Below are 27,752 nucleotides of genomic sequence, written 5' to 3'. Positions count from 1 at the left end.
GGAATGGACAAACAGCAGGATTTTTCTTAGACTGTGAATTCTCATGGACTAATTTTACTGACATGACATTGACTATTTCAGTAAAGTCATACCTCCAAAACAACAGAGGGATGTTTCCCTTACCAGTATTGACTTTCAGAAGACAAATACTTGAAATCTTCTAATTAAACAGAGTTCTTTTATTGAATCTCAGGCTTATACAAGGTTAAAGATGGCTGGTTATTCCTGGCACTTAACTTACCCAATTCTCCTTCTGTCTTGCCTGGGCACCTTCTCTCATTAATAAACTAAAATTGCTAAGTTCAGTGGCACAACTCATTAAAGGACAACAACAGGATTCTGTTATTAAATGCTCAACTTCTTATAGGTTCATACTAGGCTAACTGCCCTTGTGGGCCATTTTAAGCCTAGCCAATTACCCCACGTGAGAATCAAACCCTGCACCTTGTGTTCATAATGGTAAACACCTTAACCATTATGCCAGCCTCCCTCCCCATTGTATCATTTTTCTCCCTATTTACTGCCCTGCTATGAATAAAGAACAATATAACATTGAAAATATTTTAAATTGAATGTTTCTCTCCACTAGAAAAGGACCTTACTGAATTATGGTAGTTTCACTTTCAAAAAACATTATCCCACTCTAGAAAAGTTTGCTACAGTCTCCAATTCATTGATGTCATCAAGTCCAATGAATACAGGTAGTTTTCTAGCCAATTCCCTCCCCAAACTGACATCACCATGACTGTCCAAAAAACCACTTATGCTGTGATGTCACAGTCCCTGGTCCTTCCCCTACCCATACAGAAAGTAAAGGCTAGAACAAGGAAAACAGTGCATGAGTCAAATCTCCTGCTGTGATACATCAATCACAGTAGGTAATAGCTTAAATTACCCTAAGCACTTTGACATTTAGGGAAGTTAGGTGTGAAGGGGGATGGGAGATGAGTCAAAGAAGTACAATTCAGGCTTCACAAAAGACTGCAGTTTAGCCATTCTAAACAGCAGCAGTAAAAAGCATTTTGAAAGTCTGTTATGTGGCATTTGCACTGTTTGTGCTTTAAGTAGTCATTGAATGGCATGAAATGCTACTTAAAACTGACAGAAGTTTTATGCATGTAAAATTGATGCAGTGACAGGAGCTTTAGGAAGAAAGAGGCCTGCGTGATGTCATTTTTTTACAGACAAGCACTGCGTTGTGGGATACCTAGAGGCAGATTAAACAATCAGAATTACTTCAAGATGCCAGACCCATGTGTTCAAACTCAGAAATTGCAAATAAAAATATTTAAAAACCATGACTAGTCCAAGAGTGGTATTAAAATGTAGGAAGCACCAAATCATGATGAAATAAACATGTTGTTTTGAGTCTGTTGGTGCAGTTCTCCTTTAAGCAGTTGGGAAAGAAATATAAAATGTTAAAAGAGGCTCTATTGGTTCAGACAAAGCAAGTGCTTTATTGTGCTTAGAAACAGGATGAGTTGCTTAATGTACAAGAGAAATACGACTATTTTTTTCTGGGAAGATACCCAGTTAAGCTCTCCATTCTAACCTTTAGCAGATTACTTCATAGCTTGAAAGCAATGCTAGTCACTGGAATTTAAGTCAGAAAGAGGTTCTAGAATCCATGGTTAACAAAACTCCATTTAAGTCCATAACCACTAAAAAGATCTGGATTGGGGATTGGTCATTTTCAGGGCACTTCACAATTATCCATTAGCCTGTCACTTAGTTTGGCAGTTAGAACAGAGGATTAAGGCTCTGAGATGCTAATTAGTTTCTTCCTGTATCCAGGGTACATGGTTTTGTTCTTTTAACCTCCATTTGTCCACTGTGCAGTTCTGAACAAGTCACTTAGCCAGACAGTGCTCCTGGGTTGCTCCTGAAAAATTCTAAAAAAAATTATTTTTCATTCCTATACATCCAGAGTCCATCCTTAACCCTATTTAAGCATATCCTTGATCAGTGGATGGGAAATCAGAAATTCACCCCAGGTCTGGCCCCCCGTGTAACATACCTCCCCATATAACCCCTAGAAACTTCCTAACATACCCCCCAATAAATACCCAAAATAAATAGGGACACAATTGGGTTGGGTTGCACCGCTAGACTTGTAAAGGCCCTGGTGACTATTAACCTAGTATATACACAGGAATCTATTGTCCATTTTACAGAGAATTCAGAGATGTCTAATGGCATCAAACATCATTTTATTTATTTTATTTTACATTTGTTGACCGGGGTAGTCCAACTGGGTATAAGTCCATTTTCAGTGGAGGCTCGGGGAGGAAAGCTCCACTTACATCAAAATGTTTATAAACACAATGGTATATACAAAGGCATTGGTACATTACAAAGCTTAGGCATACATTACATTTTAAGACAAAGCAGGATGCTAAGTAGCATGTGTGTGTGTGTGTGTGTGTGTGTGTGTGTGTGTGTGTGTGTGTGTGTGTGTGTGTGTGTGTGTGCGTGTGTGCGCGTGTATGTGTGTGTATATATATATATATATATATATATATATATATATATATATATATATATATGGGTCTACTTCAGAAGACAGACAAGCCAAAAGACTGAATCCCAAAACGCTGAAAACTCAAAACACTGAAAATATGTTTAACACAGGGGGGCAAGCCCATAAGATAGCACATATCTGACATTCTTTTGCAATGGTTTATTATTTACTGTAGTAATAAAGTACAAATGTCTGCAGGTCTAGTAATATACTGTTTACATTGTGACTCTTTATATAAGACAAGTCTTCACTACTGTGGCTCATTGTAATCGGGCTTTTTTTTTTTTTTTTAAGTCATGAGCAGTGGAAATTTCCCTGAGGTCCAGGGTCTGCAATCAACCCATGGAAGACACCAGGATTCTGAATGTGACACACTTCTTCCAGATAAGATGTCAGTCACGAGACAAGATGCACTGCAGTCTGAAACCAGAACTGATAACCCTAAGGAAAGTAATGAGAGGTTTATCAAATCAACTGAACAAGAAATGCATCTGCAAACTGAAGCAGGGGAAATACCATGCAGCTGGCTTAATCACAGCAACAATATAACATTTTGTAGTAACAACTTAACTGATCAAGTTAGTCACAGACGGAAAAAAAAGAACACCTTGCCACCAAATGAGCAAGTGTTCAACAGAAAGAAACTGCATAAATATGCCACAAATGACAAGGGTTTTACAGACCAACAAAATGGAGGAGAAAGCAAGGTTATTCCAACTGAGCAGCAGCCGTTTAAATGCACAATGTATGACAAAAGTTTTACTTTGAAGTCCAACATGAAAAAAGATCAGTTTCCCCACAGTGAGAAAAGACTATATAAATATGCCACACATCACAAGGACTTGATCCCTAATCATTTGGCAGTTCTTCCGACTATCGGCAATAGACAGAAACCATACAAACGTGCCACACATGGTAAGAGTTTTACAGAAAAGGCTAGCATGGTAAAACATCACAATATTCAGAGTGTGATCTCTCAAGATAATAAAAAACCTAAACACTTTGAAGAAATTAAACAAAGGCAGAAACCCTATAAATGTACTACATGTGATAAACGTTTTAAATACAAAGTCACTATGTTAAGTCACCAGAGTATTCACACTGTTGAGAAACCCTATAAATATAGTATGTGTAACAAGAGCTTTAGTACAAAGAGCAACATGAGATGTCATCAGAGTACTCACGTGGAGCAGAAACTGTATCCATGCATAACCTGTGGCAAGAGCTTTCCACAGAAGAATCACTTTCTCTCTCACCAGAGCATTCACAGTGGGAAGAAACCATACAAATGCCCAGAGGGTGATGAGAGTTTTTACTACAAAAGGACTACAGTAAGTCATCACAGCACCCACACTGGTGAAAAACCCTATAAATGCAGTATGTGTGGCAAGAGCTTTATGTACAGAGAGTCACTGTTAAGTCACCATAGTATCCACACTGGTCAGAAACCATATCAATGCACCATGTGTGACAAGAGCTTTGTATACAGAAGTAGCATGGCAGCTCATATGAGGATCCATGCTACACAGAAACCCTATAAATGCCAAATGTGTGACATGAGCTTTACACACAGATATCACATGACAACACATATGTTTATCCATGGTTGGCAAAAACCCTATAAATGCCCAGTGTGTGACAAGAGTTTTACACGGAGGACTCACATGACAGCACATATGTATGTCCATGGTGGGCAAAAACCATATAAATGCCCAGTGTGTGAAAAGAGATTTACACAGAGGTATCACATGACAACACACATGTATATCCATGGTGGGCAAAAACCCTATAAATGCCCAGTATGTGACATGAGTTTTACACAGCGGTATCCTATGACAACACATATGTATATCCATGGTGGGCAAAAACCCTATAAATGCCCACTGTGTGATAAGAGTTTTACACAGAGGAATGATATGACAAGACATATGTATACCCATGGTGGGCAAAAGCCCTATAAATGCACAATGTGTGACAAGAGTTTTACACGAAACAGTCAAATGACAGCACATATGTATATCCATGGTGGGCAAAAACCCTATAAATGCACAGGGTGTGACAAGAGTTTTACAAGAAGGAGTCATATGACAACACATATGTATATCCATGGTGGGCAAAAACCCTATAAATGCACAATATGTGACAAAGGCTTTACACGGAAAAGTCGAATGATAAGTCATCAGTGTATACATAATGAGCCAGCACCCTATAAATGTGCCACATGTGACAAGAGTTTTACAGATAAGAGAAGCCTGGCAGTGCATCAAAGAGTCCACACAGTCGGTAGTGTACATGCACCATGTGTGGCAAAGGTTTTATAAGAAATTATTCTGACAGTGCATCAAAGCATCCACAGTCGGTAATGTACATGCACCATGTGTGGCAAAGGTTTTATAAGAAATAAGTTTGACAGTGCATCAAAGTGTCTACCGTGGTACATGTGATATAAAAGAACTTGAGCAAGAGGAAGCGTATAAATATTTGGGAATTGATAAAGGCTCCGCAATAAAATATGAACAAATGTGAATAAAACTCAGTAAAGAATATTTTAGAAGGTTTAAATTAATACTAAAAATAGCATTGACATCTAGGAACAAAGTCCAAGCTGTAAACCAATTTGCTCTTCCTGTCTTACTTACAGTTTTGGAGTGATTGACTGGCCCCAAGGTGTTGGATAGTTTGGACAGAAGAACAAGAAGAAGCATGCTTCATGTTCATGAAAGGATTTATAAAAATCAGTACATACCAAGGTTATATATTTCCCATTCTGAAGGAGGTATGGGCCTCCTTGAATTTGATTACATGTTTAGATCTGTGATAGTGGGACTGCATACATATCTGCTGACCGTACAAGACCCAAACATAGTAAAAGCTTTGAAACATGAGGAGAACAAGTCTAAGATGACATCCCTGCTTGGTATAGCAGAAGCATATCGGCATCAACCAGGAATGAAAATCAAACCAGAAGTAGATAAAAATCAGGTGACAACTGAATGTGCCAAAAAACAAAAGAAAGAATATAAGGTGAAGGATCAGACGAGAAGGGAAGAAATGTGGAAAATGCATAAATATAGTTGCAATTACAGGAAGTTGTTGGAGCAACCTCATGTTGATCAGAATCGGATGTAGGAATGGTTAAGGAGAGGTGAATTTAACCCAAAAAATGAAAGGCTAATATTGGCAGCTTAAGACAGTGGACTGTGTACACATTGGATTACAAAGTCCATTGAACATGTGGGAGAAACAGACAAATGCAGGTTTTATAAAACGGAATTAGAAACCGTTGCACATCTTGTTGCTGGTTGTGATATACTGATGGCCGAAGGACTGTATACTGAAAGGTATAATGAGGTTGATCCAACAATTTCCTGTAATTGCAACTATATTTTTGCTTCACTGTATAATTTTTCAGATCTCTGCTGAAGCTGTTGGTTTTCCCCTACCCATCCTCCCTATTCCTGTCTTGTTGTTTACATTTGGAGGCTTTTGCAGTTGCCCGCCCCACTGTAGATTTGATCTGGGACACTCCCCCAGTCCCATCTCTTTACCTCATTCTACCTAATAGACTCCTTCTGCGCTTGTTTTTAGTCATTTTTAATTTAATTGCATTTTTTTTAAACTGTTTGGTCTAACATTGTTACGCAAGTGTGCTAGCTTGCACTGCATTTGAATTGTTTTTACTGCTGTTTTACCTACTTTTCTGTATTAAAAAAAAAATCTAAGCCTGTTTCACACCGTTCCTGTAACTAATGTAGTCCAGAATCAGATTTGCTGTATCCAGGACTGTGTATGTAAGCTTCTGAGCCCCCCAAGCTTTTTGTGTTGGAGGGAAGCCTTCTAGCTTATCAGTGGGAGTGGTAAGCACTAGGTAACCTATCTACCACATAAGGACTGGTTCTGGCCCAGAAATTGTAGTTATTGGCTGTTTTGGGCAGTTTTTCCATCTCTCTCAACTTTCTGATTTAAAAGCACACATTTGCACTTGTTTCCCCCTTTCCTGTAACTAGTTTAGTCCAGATACAGATTCTTAGTTTTAGCACTTGAATTTGTTTATCCGTGATCAGCACTTGTTCAGAACTTGTTGTAAGCACTAAATAACCTGCTAGTTACTACAGCACTCAACCTTCCTCATTACCTAGAGGAAAACAGTTTTGGTACTCACTTTCCTCACTTATCTAGAGGAAAATAGTTTTTTTTATTCAGGCATGTCCAAGGGTCAGCTCCCAGTGTTCTCTCCTGTCTATCTGATGAATCTGGGCATCTTGGAGCAATGTAGAAATTGCCTCATGTACACAGGCAACCCTCTCCTCCTACCACTCAACACTACAACCTGTGAGAGATGCACTTATCTAACCAAACTGTAGGTAAAGCTCTCTCCAATCAAGACTGAACTTGACAGTCAAGAGGAGAAGGTAAACACTTGCACCACACCACACTCATCACATAGTCTCACTAAATCTACACCACCAAAATCCACACATAGAAACACAAAAAACATTTGCAGAGGCTCTCAATAATAATCTGCTCAAGCAACAGAGACCTCCAAAGCAGAAATGCAAGCAACCTCCACCCCCAACACAACCCAAATGACTCATAGCCCGCAGACTCAGTGTGCCACTCAACCACAGCCAATAAGGCAAAACAACGTACCCAACACACTAGTCATAGGTGACTCTATAGTCAGGCACACTGATGTCCCACTCACCAGGCTAAACAAGGAGAAGGTTACTGTCAGCTGCCTGTCAGATGCCAGGATCTGCCACATAACCCACACACTCAGGTCACTCCACAACAAGTACAAATATGACTCTGTCATTGTCCATGTTGGTGTGAAGGACCTGAGACGTACCTCCCTGGACTGCATGAAAAGAGACATGGAAGAGCTCTCTGATCTTGTAGCCCAGGCAGGTATGACCCTAGCCCTGAGTAGCATTCTGCCATCACACAGAATGATACCGCAGTACAGGGACAAAATAATTGACTTCAACAGTTGGCTAAGCTTCTGATGTCATTCTAAAGGGATCCAGTATCTGTTTGCCTGGGATGACGTGGTCGACAGACCACGATGCTTTGCCGGAGATGGCCTGCACCTGTCACCCCTGGGATTCCAGATACTGGCTAAGGTTCTTGCCGCCCCTATAGTGCCTTTTTAGGCAAGGTTCAAATGACAAATTCACCACCATAACAGGAACAGGCAAGCAAAAACTGAGGGTGATGAAACTCAATGCTAGAAGTCTAAATCTCAAAATGCACTCACTTGAGGCACTCCTTAAAATGGAGAGCATCGATATCTGTGCAGTGACTGAGACCTGGTTCAAGGCTCCAGTGAGCACCCCTGCACTACCAGGCTATAACTCATACCACATTTTTCGGCCATATAACCTGTACCAGAACACCAAAGGCAGAGGTGCGTCCATATTCATTAACGATATCCACACCTCCAGGCTAGTTGCTCAGCATAATGCAGCTGAGGTTATCCAAGTGCAGCTAATTCTGGGCAAAACTGCAATCCAAATTGTAGCTTGCTACAGATCCCACCACCATGCCCCAGGATTCCCACTCCTCTTTTCCTGACGTACTAGAAAATATTAGGATTCAACCAAGCACCCTAATAATGGGTGATTTCAACTACCCTACCATTAACTGGGAAAACTACTCATGTGCCAACTCCTTCGCTCAACGCTTTCTGGAATTCATAAACTCCAATGCCCTGGATCAACTTATCCACACCCCCACCAGGGGCAACAATATCCTAGATCTAGTCATTACTAACATGAATGACAGGTGTTCCACACCTGAAGTCAACGCCTCATTGGTCTGATCCGACCATAAGCTAATTACCCTAGATATCCACATCCTGCCCCACCCCCATGAAGGAAACCACAGTAAAATATTTCTCCAAAGCCAACTTCATGCTTCTTAAGACAGAAGTGGTGAACTTCATGACACCCATGCAGATGGACAATACAGTTACGACTACTGAATCCTACACAATTGCACTTTATAAGCACTTACATGAGTGCATGGATCTTGCTATCCCAAATGGAACCAAGATGCTATTCTTCAAAAAAGAGGAAGCCAATCTGGTGGTCCCCTGCCATAAACAACTGTACAACAGAAGGAAGAAATGGTTGCAAAAGAGAGTAAAATCCCATGCGTGGAGGAGCTCCCTGGTCAGCCTCAGTAAGAAGCTGAGATCCCTGATAAAATCCTCCAAAGCTAGTTATGAAAACAAAATCTCCACAGATTCTAAAGACAACCACAAAGCATTCTATAGCTATGTCAAGAATCTCAATGGCAACACTCAGGTCTGCTCTGAGTTACAGCACAATGGCACTAAATATACAGACCCAACTGATATTGCCAACATCCTGGCAGATAGGTTCAGTGCTAACATTACCCCCCTCTCACCCACTAAAGAGCCCATCTCTATATCGGAAGAATGCAAAGTTCCTGTAATCACGGCTGCACAGGTAAAAACCACACTCTCCAAAGCCAAGAACACAGCCTCCATGGGACCAGACAACATCCCAGGCTGTGTTCTACATGAACTACAGAACGAACTGGCACCCCACCTAAGTACCATGTTCAATTATAGCCTCACCTCAGGCTTTGTGCCCACTGAATGGTGCACAGCGATGATTATCCCACTGCACAACTTATAAACAAAGACATTGGTAATCTCCAAACTCTGGACCCCACCCAGTTCGGGCTTGTAAAAGGCAGATCATGTCTCCTAAACCTGATAGACTTCTTTGAAGCAGTCACCAAAGCCGTAGACAAGGGTAAGGTGGATCGCACAGCCTATCTAGATCTTGCCAAGGCTTTTGACACCATCCCCCACTCTGGAATTATAGATAAACTCACTAAACTAGGTATAAATCCCTATGTCACAAGATGGGTTGCCAACTGGCTCACTGACAGAATCCACACTGTGGAAGTAGTAGACTCGAAATCCGACTTTAGACCAGTGACAAGTGGAGTACCACAGGGTTCAGTCCTGGGTCCTCTCCTGTTTGGTATCTACTTCTTTGAAGTACAGGCTAACACAGAAGGTCTTTGGCTAACGAAGTTCTCAGATGACTGTAAATTATGAGCCGTAATTTAAACTCCTAACGATGTGGATATCCTACAAAAAGGCCTCACTGAGACACATGCCTAGTGTCAAAGCCATAGCCTCAAGCTCAGTGCCAAAAAGTGCATTGTCATCCCCTTTGGTTAAAAACTCTGTACCCATGAACTACAACATAGGCGGTAGTATACTTAACAGAAAGTGTGATAAGAGACCTTGGGACAAAGGTGGACAGTAGTCGCTCCTTTGATAATCACATCGCCACAGTAGTCAGGAAATCCTTCTACGTGGCACACCTCATCACAAAAGGTTTCTCGTCCAGAAAAAAAGAGGTAATTGTTCCCCTCTACTCATCACTCATTAGACCCATTATAGAGTACAACGCCCCTTTTGGTATGTACCTCACAAGACATCTACAACAACTGGAAAGGCCGCAGAAATGCCTCACAAAGAGGATTATTGGCCTCAAACAGATGCCTTACGCAGACCGTCTGAAAAAACTCCAGCTTTACTCCATCGCATATCGCCTACTCAGAGGTGATCTCTGCCTAACATACAAAGCTATGTCAAACCCAGAGCTTTTGGACATGCTCCACTTAAAGAAATCCTAATCCCTCCGAGCTACATGCTCTAGGGACCTAAACCTTTTCACCACAGTAAACAGAACATGCCGGAGGGATAGATTCCTGTCCCAGAGACTTCCCATACTCTGGAATAAACTACCTATCTATATCAAACAAAGCTCCTCATTAGCACTCTTCAAGAAAAATCTTGATGAGTGGATGGGAAATAGGAAATTCAACCCGGGAATCACTTCTGTGGCTCTGCTCGACAGTGGCACAGGAAAATAATTTTCTTGGGTAGCAAAAGCCAGGGTACCTTTTTGGCTGGGCTTGTATAGGCCCTAGGGCCGATAGCCTAGTACCTACCTATGAGCCTATAATGTGGCAAACTGTTGCGTTGTGGATTGTGCAAACATAATACTGAAGTAGATGTAAAGCACTGGAAACACAAACCACAAAACATCATAGAAAATGATGTTTATATCACATGGGATCACCCATTATCAACAGTTCAAAAAATAGATGCAAGAAAACCAGATATATAGTCCGTAAAATGAAGAGAAAAGTAGCATTAATCATTGAAATTGCTACACCCAGTGACTCTAGTGTCTTATATACAGAGAGACACAAAGTCATAAAGTACTAGTATTTACAGGCAGATATGAAGGTAATGTAGAAGAAAGATAACCAGACAGCTTCAGTAGTAGTAGAAATAATGGGTCTTATAAAAAAGTATATACAATTGTACTTAGATGTGTTATGCATGAAACTCCATGCAAATTGCAGAAGGAGCCATTACTGGGCACATTGTGGGTGCTGCGAATAGCACTTCTGGCTAACATCAAAGCCTGAAACAGTACTAATTTCATGAACTTTAGTCATACTTTGATTTAGGAATGGGGTCTAGTCCCATCATCATATTGCAAACCCTAAAGACTTGCAGAAAATAAAAAAAGGATGGGTATAAGAAAAAACATGAACATGGGAAAAAAAGGTGTCTGGTATGTTGCAGTATTTATGCAAAGGAGAAAGCCAAACTAATCAGTACAAAAATGAGCTCCAAAGATATTTGAAGAGAAATACAAACAAAGGCATCTGGAAATAAATACAAAAAATAATATCACAAGGGGGAATGTAAAAAAAAAAGGGATTAGTAAGGTAGACATTAAACAAATAGAAACTGAAGTGATGGACTCTTTGTGACTGAAGGATCAGGTAGTGCTGGAACATGATGGAAGAATGAGCCTTCTGATTAAGGAGCAGTAGGGGGATTGGGAGAAAAATTGATAAATGGCAAACCTGTGTAAAAGTCCAATTCAAGTTGCACAGCAAGATAAGGAGTGGGATACAGTGCAACTCTGACACAGGTAATTGTCCCCTTATGGAGGAGTATCAGATGGAGCAGGGTGTATCTGAAGAGGCTATGCCACAGGATGCTGATCAGGAGTCTTCTTTGGAAGACTCACAGGAAATAGCAAAGAAGCTGTTCAAAGTCCAGAACAAAATTATATAAGGGAAGACCTGCTTAACCTAATAGGGATGGATGGATATATTATGATATGAGACAGAACTAAATTACAGAATGTAAATAAGACCCAAAAAGTCTGAAAACTAGTAAAACAGATGAACACAGTAAGGTAAACTCTTGTGATACAACAGGAATAAATAAGATGTACTATTGTGCAGCTAAACTAATAACAGATAAAGTGTTACTACAAAAATGTAGAGTAACCAAGGAAAGGAAGGAAGGGAACAAGCATTATGTCACCATAGAAGCAGTGGATAGAGCAGACTATAAGGCAACTGAAATGAGAAGTATTCACGGTTAGAAGAATGCAGAAAAGGAAAAAGATCAACAAAAACCCTTTAGAAGGATAGATGTATTAGAAGCAGCACACAGTATCAAAACAAACTAAAATGTATCATATATTATTTCCAGTGTGTGTGTGTGTCTTTCAGCTTATCCCGGTTAGGGGTCGCCACAGCGGAACTCTGGTCCACTAATGTTTGGTAGTGGATTTTCACGTGCCGAGTTACCAGCCCTGACTCACAACCTTCAACGAAGGCACGTCCATTCACGCATGCCTCCACACAGAAGACACTCTAGCTGAGAATCGAACGGGACAATGTCTTGCTGTGAGGTGACAACGCTACCGCAGCACCACTTCCAGTAATAAAAAAAATATATGAGCACAAGCAGAAACACTTAAAGGTATGCAGATATATATATATATATAAAGGAAATGCACAAGATAAGAAATTCATTGGTGACCCAAAAAAGTTTTATAGAAAACTAGGAAAGAAAGCAAAAGGAATAGAAATGCCACCAAAAAAGAAGAAATGGACACCTGTTGGAGAAATTTTTATGAAGATCCTGTTGAATGTAACAAAGATGGTGAATGAATAGAAAAATTAAAAGAAACAGTTAGGTGCTCTAATATCAAAGATGTGAACTAAAATGAAGTAACAGCCAGAGACATTGACTGTAAAACGCCAGTCCGAGATGTAGTGCCAAACTTCTGGCTAAATGTAATAACATTTTTACACAAATATTTAGCCCTGAGTAAGAATTACTTGTATGTGCATCCCAGACACCAGCCTGCCTAACTACAGGAAAAACCTTAAGAGTGAACCTGCAACCCATCCTAAGAACTGTAGACCAATAACATGCCTTCTGACAACCTAGGTTCATAGGTAGGTACTAGGCTATCTGCCCAAGGGCATTTATAAGCTTAGCCAGAGTGTGTCTGCTTTTGCCGCCCCATTGTGATTAATTGATCCTCTGTCAAGCAGAGCCAATGAAGTGATCCCAAGGGTGTATTTTCTGTTACCCATCCACTCGTCGAGGTTTCTGTTTGAGTGTTAGTGAGGGGCTCTGCCTGATGTAATTTGGAATTTTGTTCCAAAGCTTGGGGAGTCTCTGTGACAGGACTCTGTCCCTCCAGCATGTTCTATTTATTGTTGTAGCAAGGTTTAGCTCATTAGAGTGCATGGCTTGCAGTGACTCGGATTTCTTCAGGTGTAGCATGTCTGAGTTGGACATGGCTTTGTAAGTCAGGTTACATATTAAACACTGGAAATGATGTAGACAGACTTTATAGTCATCTAGGAAAAAAAAACAACAAAAATGTCAGAAAAGAAAGCTATGTGGACCAATTGATCATTTGTTGCTATATAAACCCATAACAAAGAGCTGCAAAAAGGGGAAAGTGTGGCATGCGTAGATAACAGAAAACAGTGATAGCTTCTCTCATTTATGGTTAAAGGAATGCTTACCCATTTATAAAATATACACTACAGTAATCAGTTGTAGTAGAGTAACAAAAAATGTTGAGCCATGACAAACATCAGATTATTATCCCAGGAATAAAAATTCAAAGGGGGATATTCCAGGGTGTTTCTTTGCCACCACAACTGTTTTTTCCTTGTTCTTAACCTTTTAAGCTGTTTTCTTAACAGATTAAGCTATGATTACAGTTTGGCTGCCAGAAGCTAACCTTGTTTAAAAGATGTCTCATCTACTTTTGTGGATGACTTAACACTGAATAATTCAACAAATGAAGAGTTGAAACACAAGTACAAGTAAGTAAAGCTTTCTCAGATTATATAAGAATGACATTTGGTCTTGATAAATGTGCAAAAGTGACTTTTAAAAAAGTAAAGCTGCAGCAGTGAGAGCATATTCACCTTGGACAGGAATATGATACAAAGGAACTTGAGCAGCAGGCAGTAAATAAATATTTAGGAACAGATGAAGGGTCTGCAATAAAACATGAACAAATGAGAATAAAGCTTAGTAAGGAGTACTTCAGAAGGCTAAAACTAATATTGAAAACTGCCCTGACATCTAGGAGTAAAGTCCAAGATATAAAGCACTTTGCTCTTTCTCTTCTAACTTACAGTTTTGGAGTGATTGATTAGTCCCAAAAAGATTGGAAAACTTTTGCAAGAAAACTGATTCATGCTTAACAAATGATATAGAAACATCAGTGTATAGCAAGATTATATACTTGTCTGTCTGAAGTGGGTGTGGACTTCCTCAGATTTGATATGTATAGTTCTGCAATTGTGGGAATGCATGCTTATCTCCTTACTGCTTCAGATCCAAACAGAGTGAATATTTTAAAACATGAGGAAAAGAAGTTAGAATTACATCTTTGCTTTGTTTTGCCAAATTATTTTGGCATCAAGCCAGAATGGAAATCAGATCAGAAGTAGACAGAAATCAGACAACAACTGAATATGCCAATAAACAAAAGAAAAAAATATAAGGAAAAGAATCCATAGAGAAGGGAGAAAAAATGAAAATTCACAAAAATCAGACAGCAACTGAATGTGCCAATAAACAAAAGAAAAAAATATAAGGAAAAGAATCCATAGAGAAGGGGGAAAAAAGACAATTCACAAAAAAAATCAGACAGCAACTGAATGTGCCAATAAACAAAAGAAAAATATAAGGAAAATAATCCATAGAGAAGGGAGAAAAAAAGGACAATTCACAAAAATCAGACATCAACTGAATGTGCCAATAAACAAAAGAAAAATATAAGGAAAAGAATCTGTCGAGAAGGGAGAAAAAAGAACAATTCACAAAGACCAGACAGTAACTGAATACGCCAATAAACAAAAAAAAAAATATAAGAAAAAGAATCCATAGATAAGGGAGAAAAAAGGGACAATTCACAAAAATCAGACAGCAACTGAATGTGCCAATAAACAAAAGAAAAATATAAGGAAAAGAATCCTTAGACAAGGGAGAAAAAAAAGGAAAATTCACAAATATAGTGGCTACTATGGACATCTGGGACAACCTCATGTTGACCAAGATTTGCTGCAATAATGATTTCGAAGAAGTGAATTGAAGTCAAAAGATAAAAGGTGAATAATGTCTATGTGCATGTTGTTTTACAAAGTCCATTGAACATGTGGGAGGAACAGAACTGGAATCTCATATCTTGTTGCTGGGTGTGATACACTCATGGCAGAGGGCGTATATAATAAAAGGCACAATAGTGTGGCAAGACTGTTGCCCTGGAGACTGTGCAAATACTACAGTATAGAAGTAGCTAAGGAGCATTGGAAACATGAACCACAACGCATTACAGATACTGAAGTTTATATTACATGGGATCACTAATTACCAGGTCAAAATATTGATGCAATAAAACCAGATATACTAGTCTTGGAAAAGAAGGCAAAAGCAGTGTTGATCATTGAAATACCCAGTGATTGATTATGGTGCCTTGCATACAGAGAGCTATACACAAAGTCATAAAATACCATGATTTGCAAGGTGAAACTAGAGAAATATAGAAGAAAGATACCCAGACAATTTCAGTAGTAGTAGGAGGTACTAGTTTAATAAAATACAATTTACAGTCATACTTAAATATATTACCAGTACATGTAACCCCATATATATTACAGAAGGACTACATTATGGGTGCTGAGAAGAGAACTCTTGGCTAACAGCAAAATGTTGAAACAATACTAAATTTATGAACTTTAATCGTACTCTGACCTAAGAATGGGGGTCTGTTCCTGTCATGATATTAGAAACACAAAGCAATTGGAGAAATTAATCCATGAGAAGCATTGGAAACATGAACTACAAAGAATTACAGAAAATTAAGTTCTAATCACATGGGTCCATCCAATACAAACAGCTGAAGTAGAGGCATGAAAACTGTATATAATAGTACCTTTATATAATAGTTACAAAAACAAGGACAAAGTTAATCAATGAAACAGCTACACCTAGTAGTTAATACCTTACTCATTCCTGGTCATGCTCATGTTCATTGAAACATCTATTTTAATTTGTGTGCTTCTATGCTGTGCTGGATCCAAAGTCTTCTTAAGACACACAGTCTTGATGTGCTGTTTACTGCTGAATCAGAGACACTGAGCTTTGCATGACTCCATCTGTAGTCTGTTTAAAGCACCAAGCCTTTCAAATTGCACACTGATAAAGAAATATATTTTGCAGCTATAAGCACAGTTACAGATAACTTATTTTTATAACAAATGACACGTACTCTTTCTGTCAGATTGTAGCATATATTTACAAAGTTTTCCTTCATTACAGATATGAATGATGACGTCTACATAATATGTCTCTCTCTCCCTCTCTCCCATAACTGAATTACTACAGTTGTTATATAGAGTGCTAGTCACGCACATAGATTTTATTTCCTCTTGTTATCTTTTTTGGCCTTCTGTGGGAAGTCACATAATGTCTGTTTTTAGACTTTTCTATTGTCCTGTCAGCAGTTCTGCTGATGTGAAAATGCACAAATGCACGCAATCAGAATAACAGAAGTATGAAAGGAAACATCTGTTCTGTTCCTATTGAAAAAACATCATGTATTGCTGAGTTTATAAAAAAGGATGTCTGTTAATAAATATTTGTAAACTGTTCTGCAAACATGAGAAAAGCATATAATACTTGCTTTTCAATATTGCTTTGTTAGGCTTTTTCTGATGCTGTGAAGAGAAGCCTGTCTGTTATACATATAGTATGAATGCTCATTTTACATTGCTAAACTCTATACATATATTCAAGCAAACTTTTTATTCTGTGCTTTATCTTTCAGCATATTTACAACAGAATTAATTTCAGCCTTATATTTATAATCTCTAACAATTCCCTCTTTTTTAAACATACTCAAAACACTTTATACTGATATGTATTTTTTATTAGATAATATAGAAACACATTAAAAAACAAAACCTTTAGTCTTTTTTGATACATGTCAAAATGCAATTTTACATAGTTAATACAATTATATCAAGTATTACTACCAAACCTGAATGTTTTTAACAACTTTTTATTTTGCAGACCATTCTGTGAAAATATTTCAGCAGTTATAGGCTGTGTCTGCTTTAATTTTATTTTTAACTTGATTAATTTATTCTTTTGCAATTACAGAATTTCATTTATGACTTAGAACTTTTCCATTTACTCTTTGCAACTGTTGAATTAACTCTTTACTTTTATTAATAATTTTATATCAAAATATTAGAAATAGACTAATATCTATAAAAGACAAGAACTATGTGCTACTGCAAGCATTTATACACTTCTGAAAATATACAGTTTCAATGTCATTTTAACCGCAACATTGTGGTTATATTTCTGAACTGCCCATAAACTTTAATTGACAGTGAAATATACTCTGAAAAATGCTGTTTACATATTAGTCCATTATCTGTATGAATACAATATTTTAATATATTTTTTTTCTCTAGCTGGGGTAACCAGTACTAGTACAGATAAAATGATGGTCCAAACACCAATGATAAAACTGCAACTTGAAACCAGTGATAATATTACAACTTGACAAATTACTTTTGAACTTATTACAATGTATCCTGTACAGTATGTATTTACACAGACTGTTTGCTATTCATGCATTTCAATCTAGTAGGTATCCTGGACCCATTTTTTTAAACATGGTTTTTCACACATATTCATTGCTAGACATTAATTTCATTTGTACTGAATTCTTCTGCATTTATACATTACATACAAAGACTGTAAAGTACATTTAGTCTAATCTTACAAATTTAATAACATTAATATTAAGAAAAATATTGGAGAATGTTTATGTCACTTTAGAAATATCTAGTGGAACTGGCACCAAAGGCATGCGTCCTGTTATTTTAAACTACATACTCAGCAATTAGAAACATTTATGTTTTTTTTATACCAACATTGTTTTGCCAAAAACATATTAAAATAATGACCAGTCTTGTTCAATTTTTTACATATCTTTACTCTCTCTTGTATAGCTTTAATAAAGCAATTTTAAATCATTTTGTGTATAGCTTTACAGTTTAATAGGTTGCAAATACAATTTAATACTAAACAATACAATAATAACTAGCATAAACTATATTGCACTTTCTGATTTAATCTGTTTACCAGTGTTTCTTATGCACTAATACCTGTTTTTTTCTCCCTCCCTAAAAGAGTATAGTCAAGAAGGAATTAAATATTATTTCTTCCTGTAGCTCTATTTCAGACCCTTGTGCAGTACTGCTTATACAGTCAGTGTAAAACTGAGAGAGTGCCCCTCCCCTGTAGTATACTGAAGTATTGTTTATTTGCTTTATGCTGTGAGAATATAATGTATACCAGCCCAATACTTTGGTTATACATTTGCTTTATTAGGTTACTAAACTATAGACCTTTGTCTACTTTTTATAAAGTTGTTACTGTTTACTATTACTAGTAGGTATTTATACCTTTCTGCATAATTTATTTGAACTGTATGTATACTATAGCCCATTTGCTGGCTGTACTTGATGTAACTAAGGTTTTTTACTTTTAACATTTATTTGCAAACTGATTATTAAGGGCATGGTTACACAATTGTGATGTTTTATTACAATTACCAAATAGTGTTGCATGTAAACATTTTAACAATTTAATACCAATAATGTTTTAGAAAAATATAAACCACTTGTTTGGGAATCAGTCTTGGTTTTGATCTTGTTTTCCCAACATTTTCTGTAACTATTTATCCAGCCTGGGAAGGTCTGAGCTCACATTTTAAACTCTGTAAACTATAGTTAACCTTTAAGCATTTTTCTTTAAATCATTTGTTAATACACTTGCAGTTGTAAAACATTTAAAAATATAATAAGTATTTGTGATTTGCTTAACTGTGCATTTATACTACATAAATAGACATTAGTTTACAATTAGCTTACATGGATTTCAGTATGTTTTATTTATTTAACTGTCCTGCCATTCATTTTACAAAAACTGTTTGACTAATACCATCTGTGATTTTATTTCTTTTTAAAATTCAGAACTTTAACTGTTTGGTGTGGTGTTACTATACAATTATAAAAAATTGTAAAAAAAATGGATATTAGCTTAACTAACACATGTTTATATTTACATTATTTATATTTGCTGTTGTCTGCCTGTTATTCTTGTGCATTGTGACAGATGTATTTTAGATGAAAAGAAAACACATGCATGTCAGTCTCGTGACTTTAAATCTTTATTTAAGCTTGTCAGTCTTGTGACTTTAAATCTTTACTCTTATTAACTATTTTTATTTAATTTTTATACACTAGAACTGTTTTGTGTACCTTTTGACTATGCTATGAGAATGGCAGTCATTTGTTTTACTTTACTGTAGTACTGATAAATGTATTGCTTTAAATATTTGAGAATGATTTGTCCAGACATCAGATTCTACCATCCTACCATGTATATTTAACCATTTTCAAAACACAAACATATTATAAAATATATTTCTTTTGTACAGATTAGCTGTAGTTTCCTGCTCTTTCCCAATGTGTGGATGAAGTCAGTCTCTGTCAGTTCAGCTAATTTATTTCCTTTATCTTGTAACGGCTGTTGAAGAGTTTCCTGTAATGCTGCATGGTCTTTCTGATGTTTTTCAGTAACCTGTTCTGCTGAATCTAAAACTCCTATGCACTTTTGAAAAGATGTATGTATAACTTCTCTAAGCTTCCTGAACTCATTGTGTCTGTCTTTTAGAAGTGTATTACATTCTTTTGCAGCAGAATGTACTAGAGGTCCTGTCAGTAACTGATTTGACTGTTGTTGCAATTCTGAAATAAACCTTTTACATCTGGTGACAGAACATAACTGTCTATCATTTGAATATAATGTCAGCGTATTAACTTCTCTTGGTTCTTTACCATTCAAATTTTTGTCTGTACAGTTTAACCTTTGAATAGTGGCATGCACTGTATTTTTATGACATTGTACACACAATAAACTTATTTTTATACCACACATGATTTTGTTTCAGATACCAGTCAAATATTGCAATCCAGTTGCATAATGCCTTACTATTAACTTGCCCTAATAAGGTTTTCCATTTGCTAATGTGCTGTATATACATTTCATTCTGTTATTATTATTACCTTTATGGCATTCATACTGTATGTAACACAGAAAAAAATTCTTACCAGTCAACAGAGAGGCAGATGGCCAGGCTGCTTTACTGTAGATGGTTGAAAAGTCTATGTAGTCACTTGTGAAGCTGGTACAGCAAAACTGGCAGTTTCAGTCTTACAACTTTGTATTGTACCTTTTTTGGAGAATTTATGGCACTGCTCACGTTCCTGCACTGCAGTCTCAATCCGGATTTAGACATCTAATAAACTGTATTATTGCTGCAGACTGTCAAAAACTGTTATAAACTGTAGAAATCTGAAGTACTTCACATAAACGTTAGTTTCTGTGCTTTTACAGGAGTGACCTTATACAATGCATTACCCACTCATTCCCCCTGTTTCTGAATACAGGCTAGGAACGTTCACAGGGTCACCATTGAAAAATGTATTTCAATTTATGCGCTTCTATGCTGTGCTGGATCCAAAGTCTTCTTAAGACACACAGTCTTGCTGTGCTGTTTACTTCTGAATCAGAGACACAGAGCTTTGCATGACTCCATCTGTAGTCTGTTTAAAGCACCAAGCCTTTCAAATTGCACACTGATAAAGAAATATATTTTGCAGCTATAAGCACAGTTACAGATAACTTATTTTTATGACAAATAACACGTACTCTTCTGTCAGATTGTAGCATATATTTACAAAGTTTTCCTTCATTACATATATGAATGATGACTTCTACATAATATGTCTCTCTCTCTCTCCCCCTCTCTTCCATAACTAAATTACTACAGTTGTTATATAGAGTGCTAGTCACGCACATATATTTTGTTATTTCCTCTTGGTATCTTTTTTGGCCTTCTGTGGGAAGTCACATAAGGTCTGTTTTTAGACTTGTCTATTGTCCTGTCAGCAGTTCTGCTGATGTGAAAATGCACAAATGCATGCAAAAAGAATAACAGAAGTATGAAAGGAAACATCTGTTCTGTTCTTATTGAAAAGACATCACGTATTGCTGAGTTTATAAAAAAGGATGTCTGTTAATAGATATTTGTAAACTGTTCTGCAAACATGAGAAAAGCATATAATACTTGCTTTCCAGTATTGCTTTGTTAGGCTTTTTCTGATGCTGTGAAGAGAATACTGTTATACATATAGTATGAATGCCCATTTTACATTGCTAAACTCTATATATATATATATATATATATATATGTATATATATATATATATATATATATATATAAGCAAATTTGTTATTCTATGCTTTATCTTTCAGCATATTTGCAACAGAATTAATTTCAGCCTTATATTCATAATCTCTAACATTCATCACCAGGTTGAGACCTTTAGTGAAAATGCAAACTTCTTATTTACCTATCCCTAATGATTTCCCCCATGTGCTTCAATCAGTACATCCCTAATAACTTTCACTCCTGCACCTGAATCAGTACACCCTTTTTAAAAACTACTACTCGTCTTTGTTTTTCTGTCTGCCACTTCCTTCACTCTACCTCATGCATTCCCTATGTACGTAAGCTATAAACCTTCCAGATACATCAGTTTAGAATTGGCACTCTAGATAGAACTAATCTTATGCCACACTCTCTCACTCAGAAGCTATTTCCACTATCCTCCTATACATTGCTAATCTCTCCACTTCTAGAAAATTGTATAACTTCTGAACTATATTCTTTATTGTATCTCTTTAACTCCTTAAAAAGCTTTCCGTATTCAATTTTCAGAACAATGTTTTCCCTTCTACAGAATAAATCCACTTACTTCCCGCAAGAACTTGGATCTAACAGAACTATAGAGGCTTACACAATTTGAAGTAAATACAGTACATGCTTGTCTTTTAATTGTTTTTCTCAGAAAAGTAACAGTTGTTTTTCTAAGAGATGTCCAAAATTCACTTGTTGATATAACTGTAATGTGGTGGAACTTTTCTCCTGGAGTCTTCACTAGAATAGCCTTTGCCTAGTCAGTCTTTCCTAACCAACAAAGACAAATGAATATATATCAAGAGAGTAACTAGAGCAGTGGGGAATAAAAGCACCTGGGTAGATGTTGTAGTATGGGGATGAGGAGCAGCTGGGCTTATTAAAACAAAAAAAAAAAGTAAGCATACTTTAATATGCTACCGATAAATCTCTAACTACACGTGAACTTCAGAAAAGAAGCAGTTCTGAGTGCATTATGGTTCTAAGAAGAGCACTGTTGACATATACATAAAAGGCTCTATATTAGAAGACCGAACATTTGAAATGTCGGGTTTTCTAATATCGATCTATTTCAGCGAACACTGAAAATGTTGAAGAAACAGGAAACAGAATTCTTTCCTAGGGAAATAATTCAGTTGTCCATTTCTGTTGCTTCGGTATTTTCAGCACTCTGGTGGAAAGTTGCGGGTCGGGTTCAGGTAAGTGTGCGATTGTGTGGACGTGTGGGTTAGGGCGGGTTAGGTGAGTTAGGGTTAGGGCGCGGGTGAGGTGACTGTGCGATAGTGATGGACCTTAGTGTTAGGGTTTGGGTTAAGGTAAGTGGATAGTTAGTGATGCATGTATAGTTCTGTGTAGGGTTAGGAGTAAGAGTTTAGGTGTATGTGCATGGATTGCTATTTGTTTGGTGTGCTTGTGTTGTGTGCATGTGTTTTGGAACAGCAGTTTTTTTTCCTAGGGAAAAAAATTTGCTGTTCTGAATGTTCAATGTTTTTTTTTTTTTTTCAGTTGCTAGGGTTCAGTATTAGAACACTCAACATTTTGAATGTTCGGTGTTCTAATATAGACCCACATAAAAGAATGAAGCTGTAGTAATTTCCTGAAGTTTTGTCATACTCTGAGTCAGGAATTGGATCCATTCTTGTCACACTGTTAGAAATCCTAAACATTTAAAAAAGATAGATATAGCTATATAGATATAAGTTTGCTATATGTGATAAGGATTTCACACATAGGTTCATAGGTGTGTACTAGGCTAATGGCCCTGGAGCCTTTACAAGCCTAACCCATAGATGTGCCCTGGCATCTTGCCGCCTGACATTAGTTCCCAGTGCCTCTATCAAGTACAGCCACTGGAGTGATCCCTGGGGTGAACTTTCTATTACCCATCCACTCATCAAGATTTCCCTTGAAGAGGGACAGCGAGGTGCGCTGTTTGATATGTATGGGAAGTCTATTCCAGAGCATGGGTAGTATCTGGGTGAGGAACCTATCCCTCCAGCATGTTCTGTTGATTGTGGTAATGAAGTTGAGGTCTCTGGAGCATGTGGTGTGGAGGGATTGGGATTTCTTAAGATGTAGCATTTCTAACAGAGCTGGGTCAGACATGGCTTTGTAAGTTAAGCAGAGATCACTGCTAAGTAGGCGATATGAGACAGAGAATAGCTGGAGTCTTTTGACTCTGTCTGTGTAGGACATGTGTTTAATGCCTAGCATCCTTTTCATGAGGTACTTCTGTGGCCTCTCCAGCTGTTGCAGGTGTCTAGTGAGGTACATGACAAATGGGACAATGACCTCTTTCTTTTTGGATGCAAAACCCTTGGTAATGAGATGTGCCACATAGAAGGACTTTGACCACAGTGGCAATGTGGTGGTGGAAGGTGTGGTTGCTGCCAACCTGTGTCCCCAGATCTCTTATAACTCCTTCAGTGTTCAGTGGGCTCCCATCAATGTGGTAGTTAGTGGTAACTGAGTTTTTACCAAAGGGGATGACAAAGCATTTTTGGCATCAAGCTTAAGGCCATGGTTTTAACACTAGTCATTGGTCTCAGTGAGGCCTTTCTGTAGGATGTCTGCATCACCTGGGGAGTTAATAATGGCTTCCAGCTTGCAGTCGTCTGCAAACTTGGTCAGCAAGAGTCCCTTTGTGTTGGCCTGGACTTCTGAGAAGTAGATGCCGAACATGAGAGGACCCAGGACCAATCCTTGTGGGACTCCACTCATGATTGGTCAGCAGTCTGACTTGGAGTTCACTTCTTTCACACTGTGTGTTCTGTGAGCCAATTTGCAACCCATCTAGTGATATAGGGGTTGATGCCTTGTTTGTTGAGTTTATCAATAATTCCCGAGAGAGGAATGGTATCAAAGGCCTTGGCCAGATCGAGGTAGGCTGTATGCACTACCTTACGTTCATCCACAGCCCTGGTTGAGCAGGCATGATGTCCCTTTCACAAAGTCAAACTGCGTGGGGTCCAGAGTTTGGAGATTTCCTATATCTTTATTAATCAGGTCCATGATGATGCACTCCATAGCTTTACATATCAGACTCGTCAGGCTAATGTGGAGATAGTTCCCAGGGTCTGTAGTCACTCCCCCTTTATGGAGTGGGATGACTGTAGCAGTGCGCCATTCAGTAGGGACAAAGCCCGAGGTGAGGCTATGACTGAACAGGGCACACAGATGTGGTGCCAGTTTGCTTTGTAGTTCATGTAGAACACAGCCAGGGATATTATTGGGTCCCATGGAAGCTGTATTCTTGGCCTTGGATAATGCAGCTTTAACCTGGGCTGCACTAATGCTGGGTGCCTGGCATTCTTCCGGTATTGTGATTGGTCCTTTGAGAGGGGAGGTAAAGTTGACACTGAATCTGTCGGCCAGTATGTTGGCAGTATCTGTTGGTTCAGTATAGGAGGTACCATTGTTCAGTGACTCAGAGCAAATCTGAGTATTGCTCTGGGGGTCCTTGATATAACTATAAAAGGCTTTGTGATTGTTTTTAGTGTCTGCCTCAATTCTGCCTTCATAGCTAGCTTTAGAGGATTTGATGAGGGATCTCAACTATTTGTTGAGGCTAATAAGGGAGTTTTTCCAGTCTTGGGACTACCTTTTTCTACAACAATTTCTTCCTTCGATTGTAGAGTTTATTAATGGCAGAGGACCACAAGATTGAATTCCTTTTTGTGGGGGAGAGTGTATTGGTTCTGTTGGGTATGGCTAGTTCCATGCTTTTATGTACATGTTTGTACAGTGCATTGGTGTATGATTCAGCAGTCATGCAGCTATATTCCATTGGCATGGGTGCTATGAAGTTAGCCACCTCTGTTTTTATGAGTCCAAAGTCAGCTTTGGAGAAGTTTTTCAAGGTGGTGATTAGCTTCTGGTCGGATCTGACCAGGGAGGGATTAACTATTGATGTAGAGCAATGATCACCCATGTTAGTAATAACCAGGTCAAGGATGACGTTCTTCATGTTTCACTGTTGCAGTCATTACATTTGGGTAATCTGCTGGCAGGTTTCCCTCAGTCGGCCTGAATTCCAAAGTCTTGGGTCCTGCGTCAGTTGCTGTCTCTTCTTCCATGACGTCAGGTCGTCAGGGGTATAAAACAGGCAGCCAATGCCATTTTCTTTAGTCTTTCTTGCTGCGCGGTGCCTGAAGCAGAAGCAGTTCACAAGTGTCGGTTGGCCGACTCCTGAAATTTTCGAATTCGAGTTTCAGAACCGAAGTCTTCACTTAAAGCTAAGTACCCCATTGGGGAAACTTTTTCTTGCTCCATACCGATGTCAGTAAAAGTTAATAATTACATTACTTGTGGGAAGCAAATACCTCATAAGGATTTCCATTTCTACTGTATTCCTTGCCTAGGCCCAGATCATAACTTGCCTAGCTGTCAGTTTTGTGCTAGATTTAACCAACGCACTATTAAGCATCGGTATATCTTTGCTTCAAAATATTTTGGAAACGTTTAAATATCCTGAAATGTCGTTGGATAGTAATCCGACTACCAGAGTTCACAAAAAAAGCAAAGAAAAGGACAGAGACAGACAGTCGCGGACCAAAACCAATGACGAAGCTTCTCCTAAGCCAGTCGCCGGTACTCAGTGAGGCGGCTTCGCAGCCCCTGATACCTGCTACTATCGAGTCGCAGGCCTCTACCGAGACCCATGTGGAATCCGGCACACCATGAGATTATTAAAAGTATTGTACCCGCGGATGTCTCTCCCTCGGATATGTCCGGAGCCGCTGAGCAGGCACCGGCTTCTGAGGGTGTCTTCAGGCCTCAGCATTTCTATATAAAACTGACGCCAGCTTTAAAATCAAAGATAAAAGCAACTTCTAAAGCTAAAAAAACTGATGCATGAGCCACGTGCTCAGGCCTCTATGCCCAAAAAACAGATGATTAAAATGGCTGAAGACCTAATTACCTTGATCAGGGGTTCCCAACCCCCTCCTGATAAGAGGCCTAGGCAAGACACTGATTATGAATCTTCAGATCAGGTTTCTATTTCTTCTGATTCCTCTTCTGATCAGGAATTTTCTATACCTAATAATATCTTCTAAATTCGATTTGTTTAAATAGTTAAATCAAAAGCTGTAGATCAATGGCAGTGTTTATTAGGGAGTGTTTAGTTTAAACTTTGTCGTAGTTAAGTTAAGGTTGTAAGTCTAGGAAATGTTTTAAATTTTATTATATGATGCTTTTAAATGTGTTTGTTTGTTTAACCCTTCTCATATTTTGTGCCATACAAGACCTATATATGTCCTGGTCCGGGGGTAAAGTGGGTAAGCACTGGTTTGGGATGGGATGTAGAAAATGCTTCCAGATTATGTATATTATGCAGTTAGTACATATCTATTTTATGTTTTCCCTCTTAAACTATCATTATGCAGATAGACCTGTATATGTGGGAGTTAGACTCATGGAATGTTAAAGGGCTCCAGAACTTAAAGAAGAGGAAACTATTGCTACACATATTGTTACAGGATAAAGCATTGTTTGTATTTCTGCAAGAAACACATTTAATGAATGACCAATGGGTTGATATTAAAAAAAAGAACTGGATCAGAGAAGTAGTGGCATCAGAAGATAAGACAAACAGTGCTGGGGTAGCTATAATTATTAAGAATCAATACAAAGACAAGATTCTAGATTCTAAAGTAGACAAAAATGGGTGATGGTGTTATGTTATTCTATTGAACAATGCATTTGATAAGCCTATTATACTTCTAAATATCTATGCACCCTGCAATGACCAACAAAGCTTTATAACATCATTACATTCAGTCTTAACACAATATGATGGTTATTATTTTATTGTGGGTGGGGACTGGAATACTTACCAAAATCCGAAATTGGATAGATCTTGTCCACACAGAGCATTTAATAAGCAGGCTGGATTAGCATTGAATGATTTTAAGGAAGATTTTCAATTATATGACCTCTTCCATTATTCAAATAATATTAATAACACAAATAAGTATACCTTTTATTCACCATGCCATAAAATGTGGTCTAGAATAGATTTCTTCTTGATATCAAAATCATTAATTAACTTAGAACCTGTAGTTGTTATACATACTTGTTATCTATCAGATCACTCAAAAATTTTGTTAAGTTTTGCTAAAGATTTAAAGGATACAAGGCGACAGAGAGGTTATAATTGGTCACTTAATCCAAATCTCTTGAATAAGAAGGATATAATAGATGAAATTGCAAAATACTTGAAAGACTTAATGGATAGGTTAAAGCATCAACAGCATACTCCTGATATCGAATGGGCGACAGTTAAATCTCAAATAAGAGGGTTCCTTTTGCAAAAAGCTTCGTACTATAAGAAAATTCAAAACAGTGATATTCAAAAATTAGAAACAAAATTAAAGTTACTTGATCAAGAATTGATTCAGAACTTTAATGCCCAAACAGAGATGGAAATGTTTAAATCTCAAAGGGATCTCTTCTTACTTCAAAATAGTAGATTGACATTTTAG

At 37.9% G+C, this 27,752-nt stretch overlaps 2 protein-coding genes across 2 annotated transcripts in view; both read left to right on the top strand.

Annotated features, from left to right (window-relative positions):
• The window catches only part of LOC122797941 (zinc finger protein 665-like), a 450,270-nt gene that overhangs the window by 132,742 nt on the left and 289,776 nt on the right, over nucleotides 1-27,752 (top strand). The window lies entirely within an intron of this gene.
• On the top strand, nucleotides 2,798-5,019 carry LOC122798789 (zinc finger protein 260-like). Its single transcript, XM_044067898.1, has one exon. It carries the CDS (start codon nucleotides 2,818-2,820, stop codon nucleotides 4,840-4,842), a length of 2,025 nt encoding a protein of 674 aa, XP_043923833.1. The 5' UTR covers nucleotides 2,798-2,817; the 3' UTR covers nucleotides 4,843-5,019.

This window comes from Protopterus annectens, chromosome 3.part1 (assembly GCF_019279795.1).
Source record: "Protopterus annectens isolate FY-2018-M chromosome 3.part1, PAN1.0, whole genome shotgun sequence".
NCBI classification, from domain to species: domain Eukaryota; kingdom Metazoa; phylum Chordata; order Ceratodontiformes; family Protopteridae; genus Protopterus; species Protopterus annectens.
This window is presented reverse-complemented; position numbering and strand designations above follow the sequence as displayed.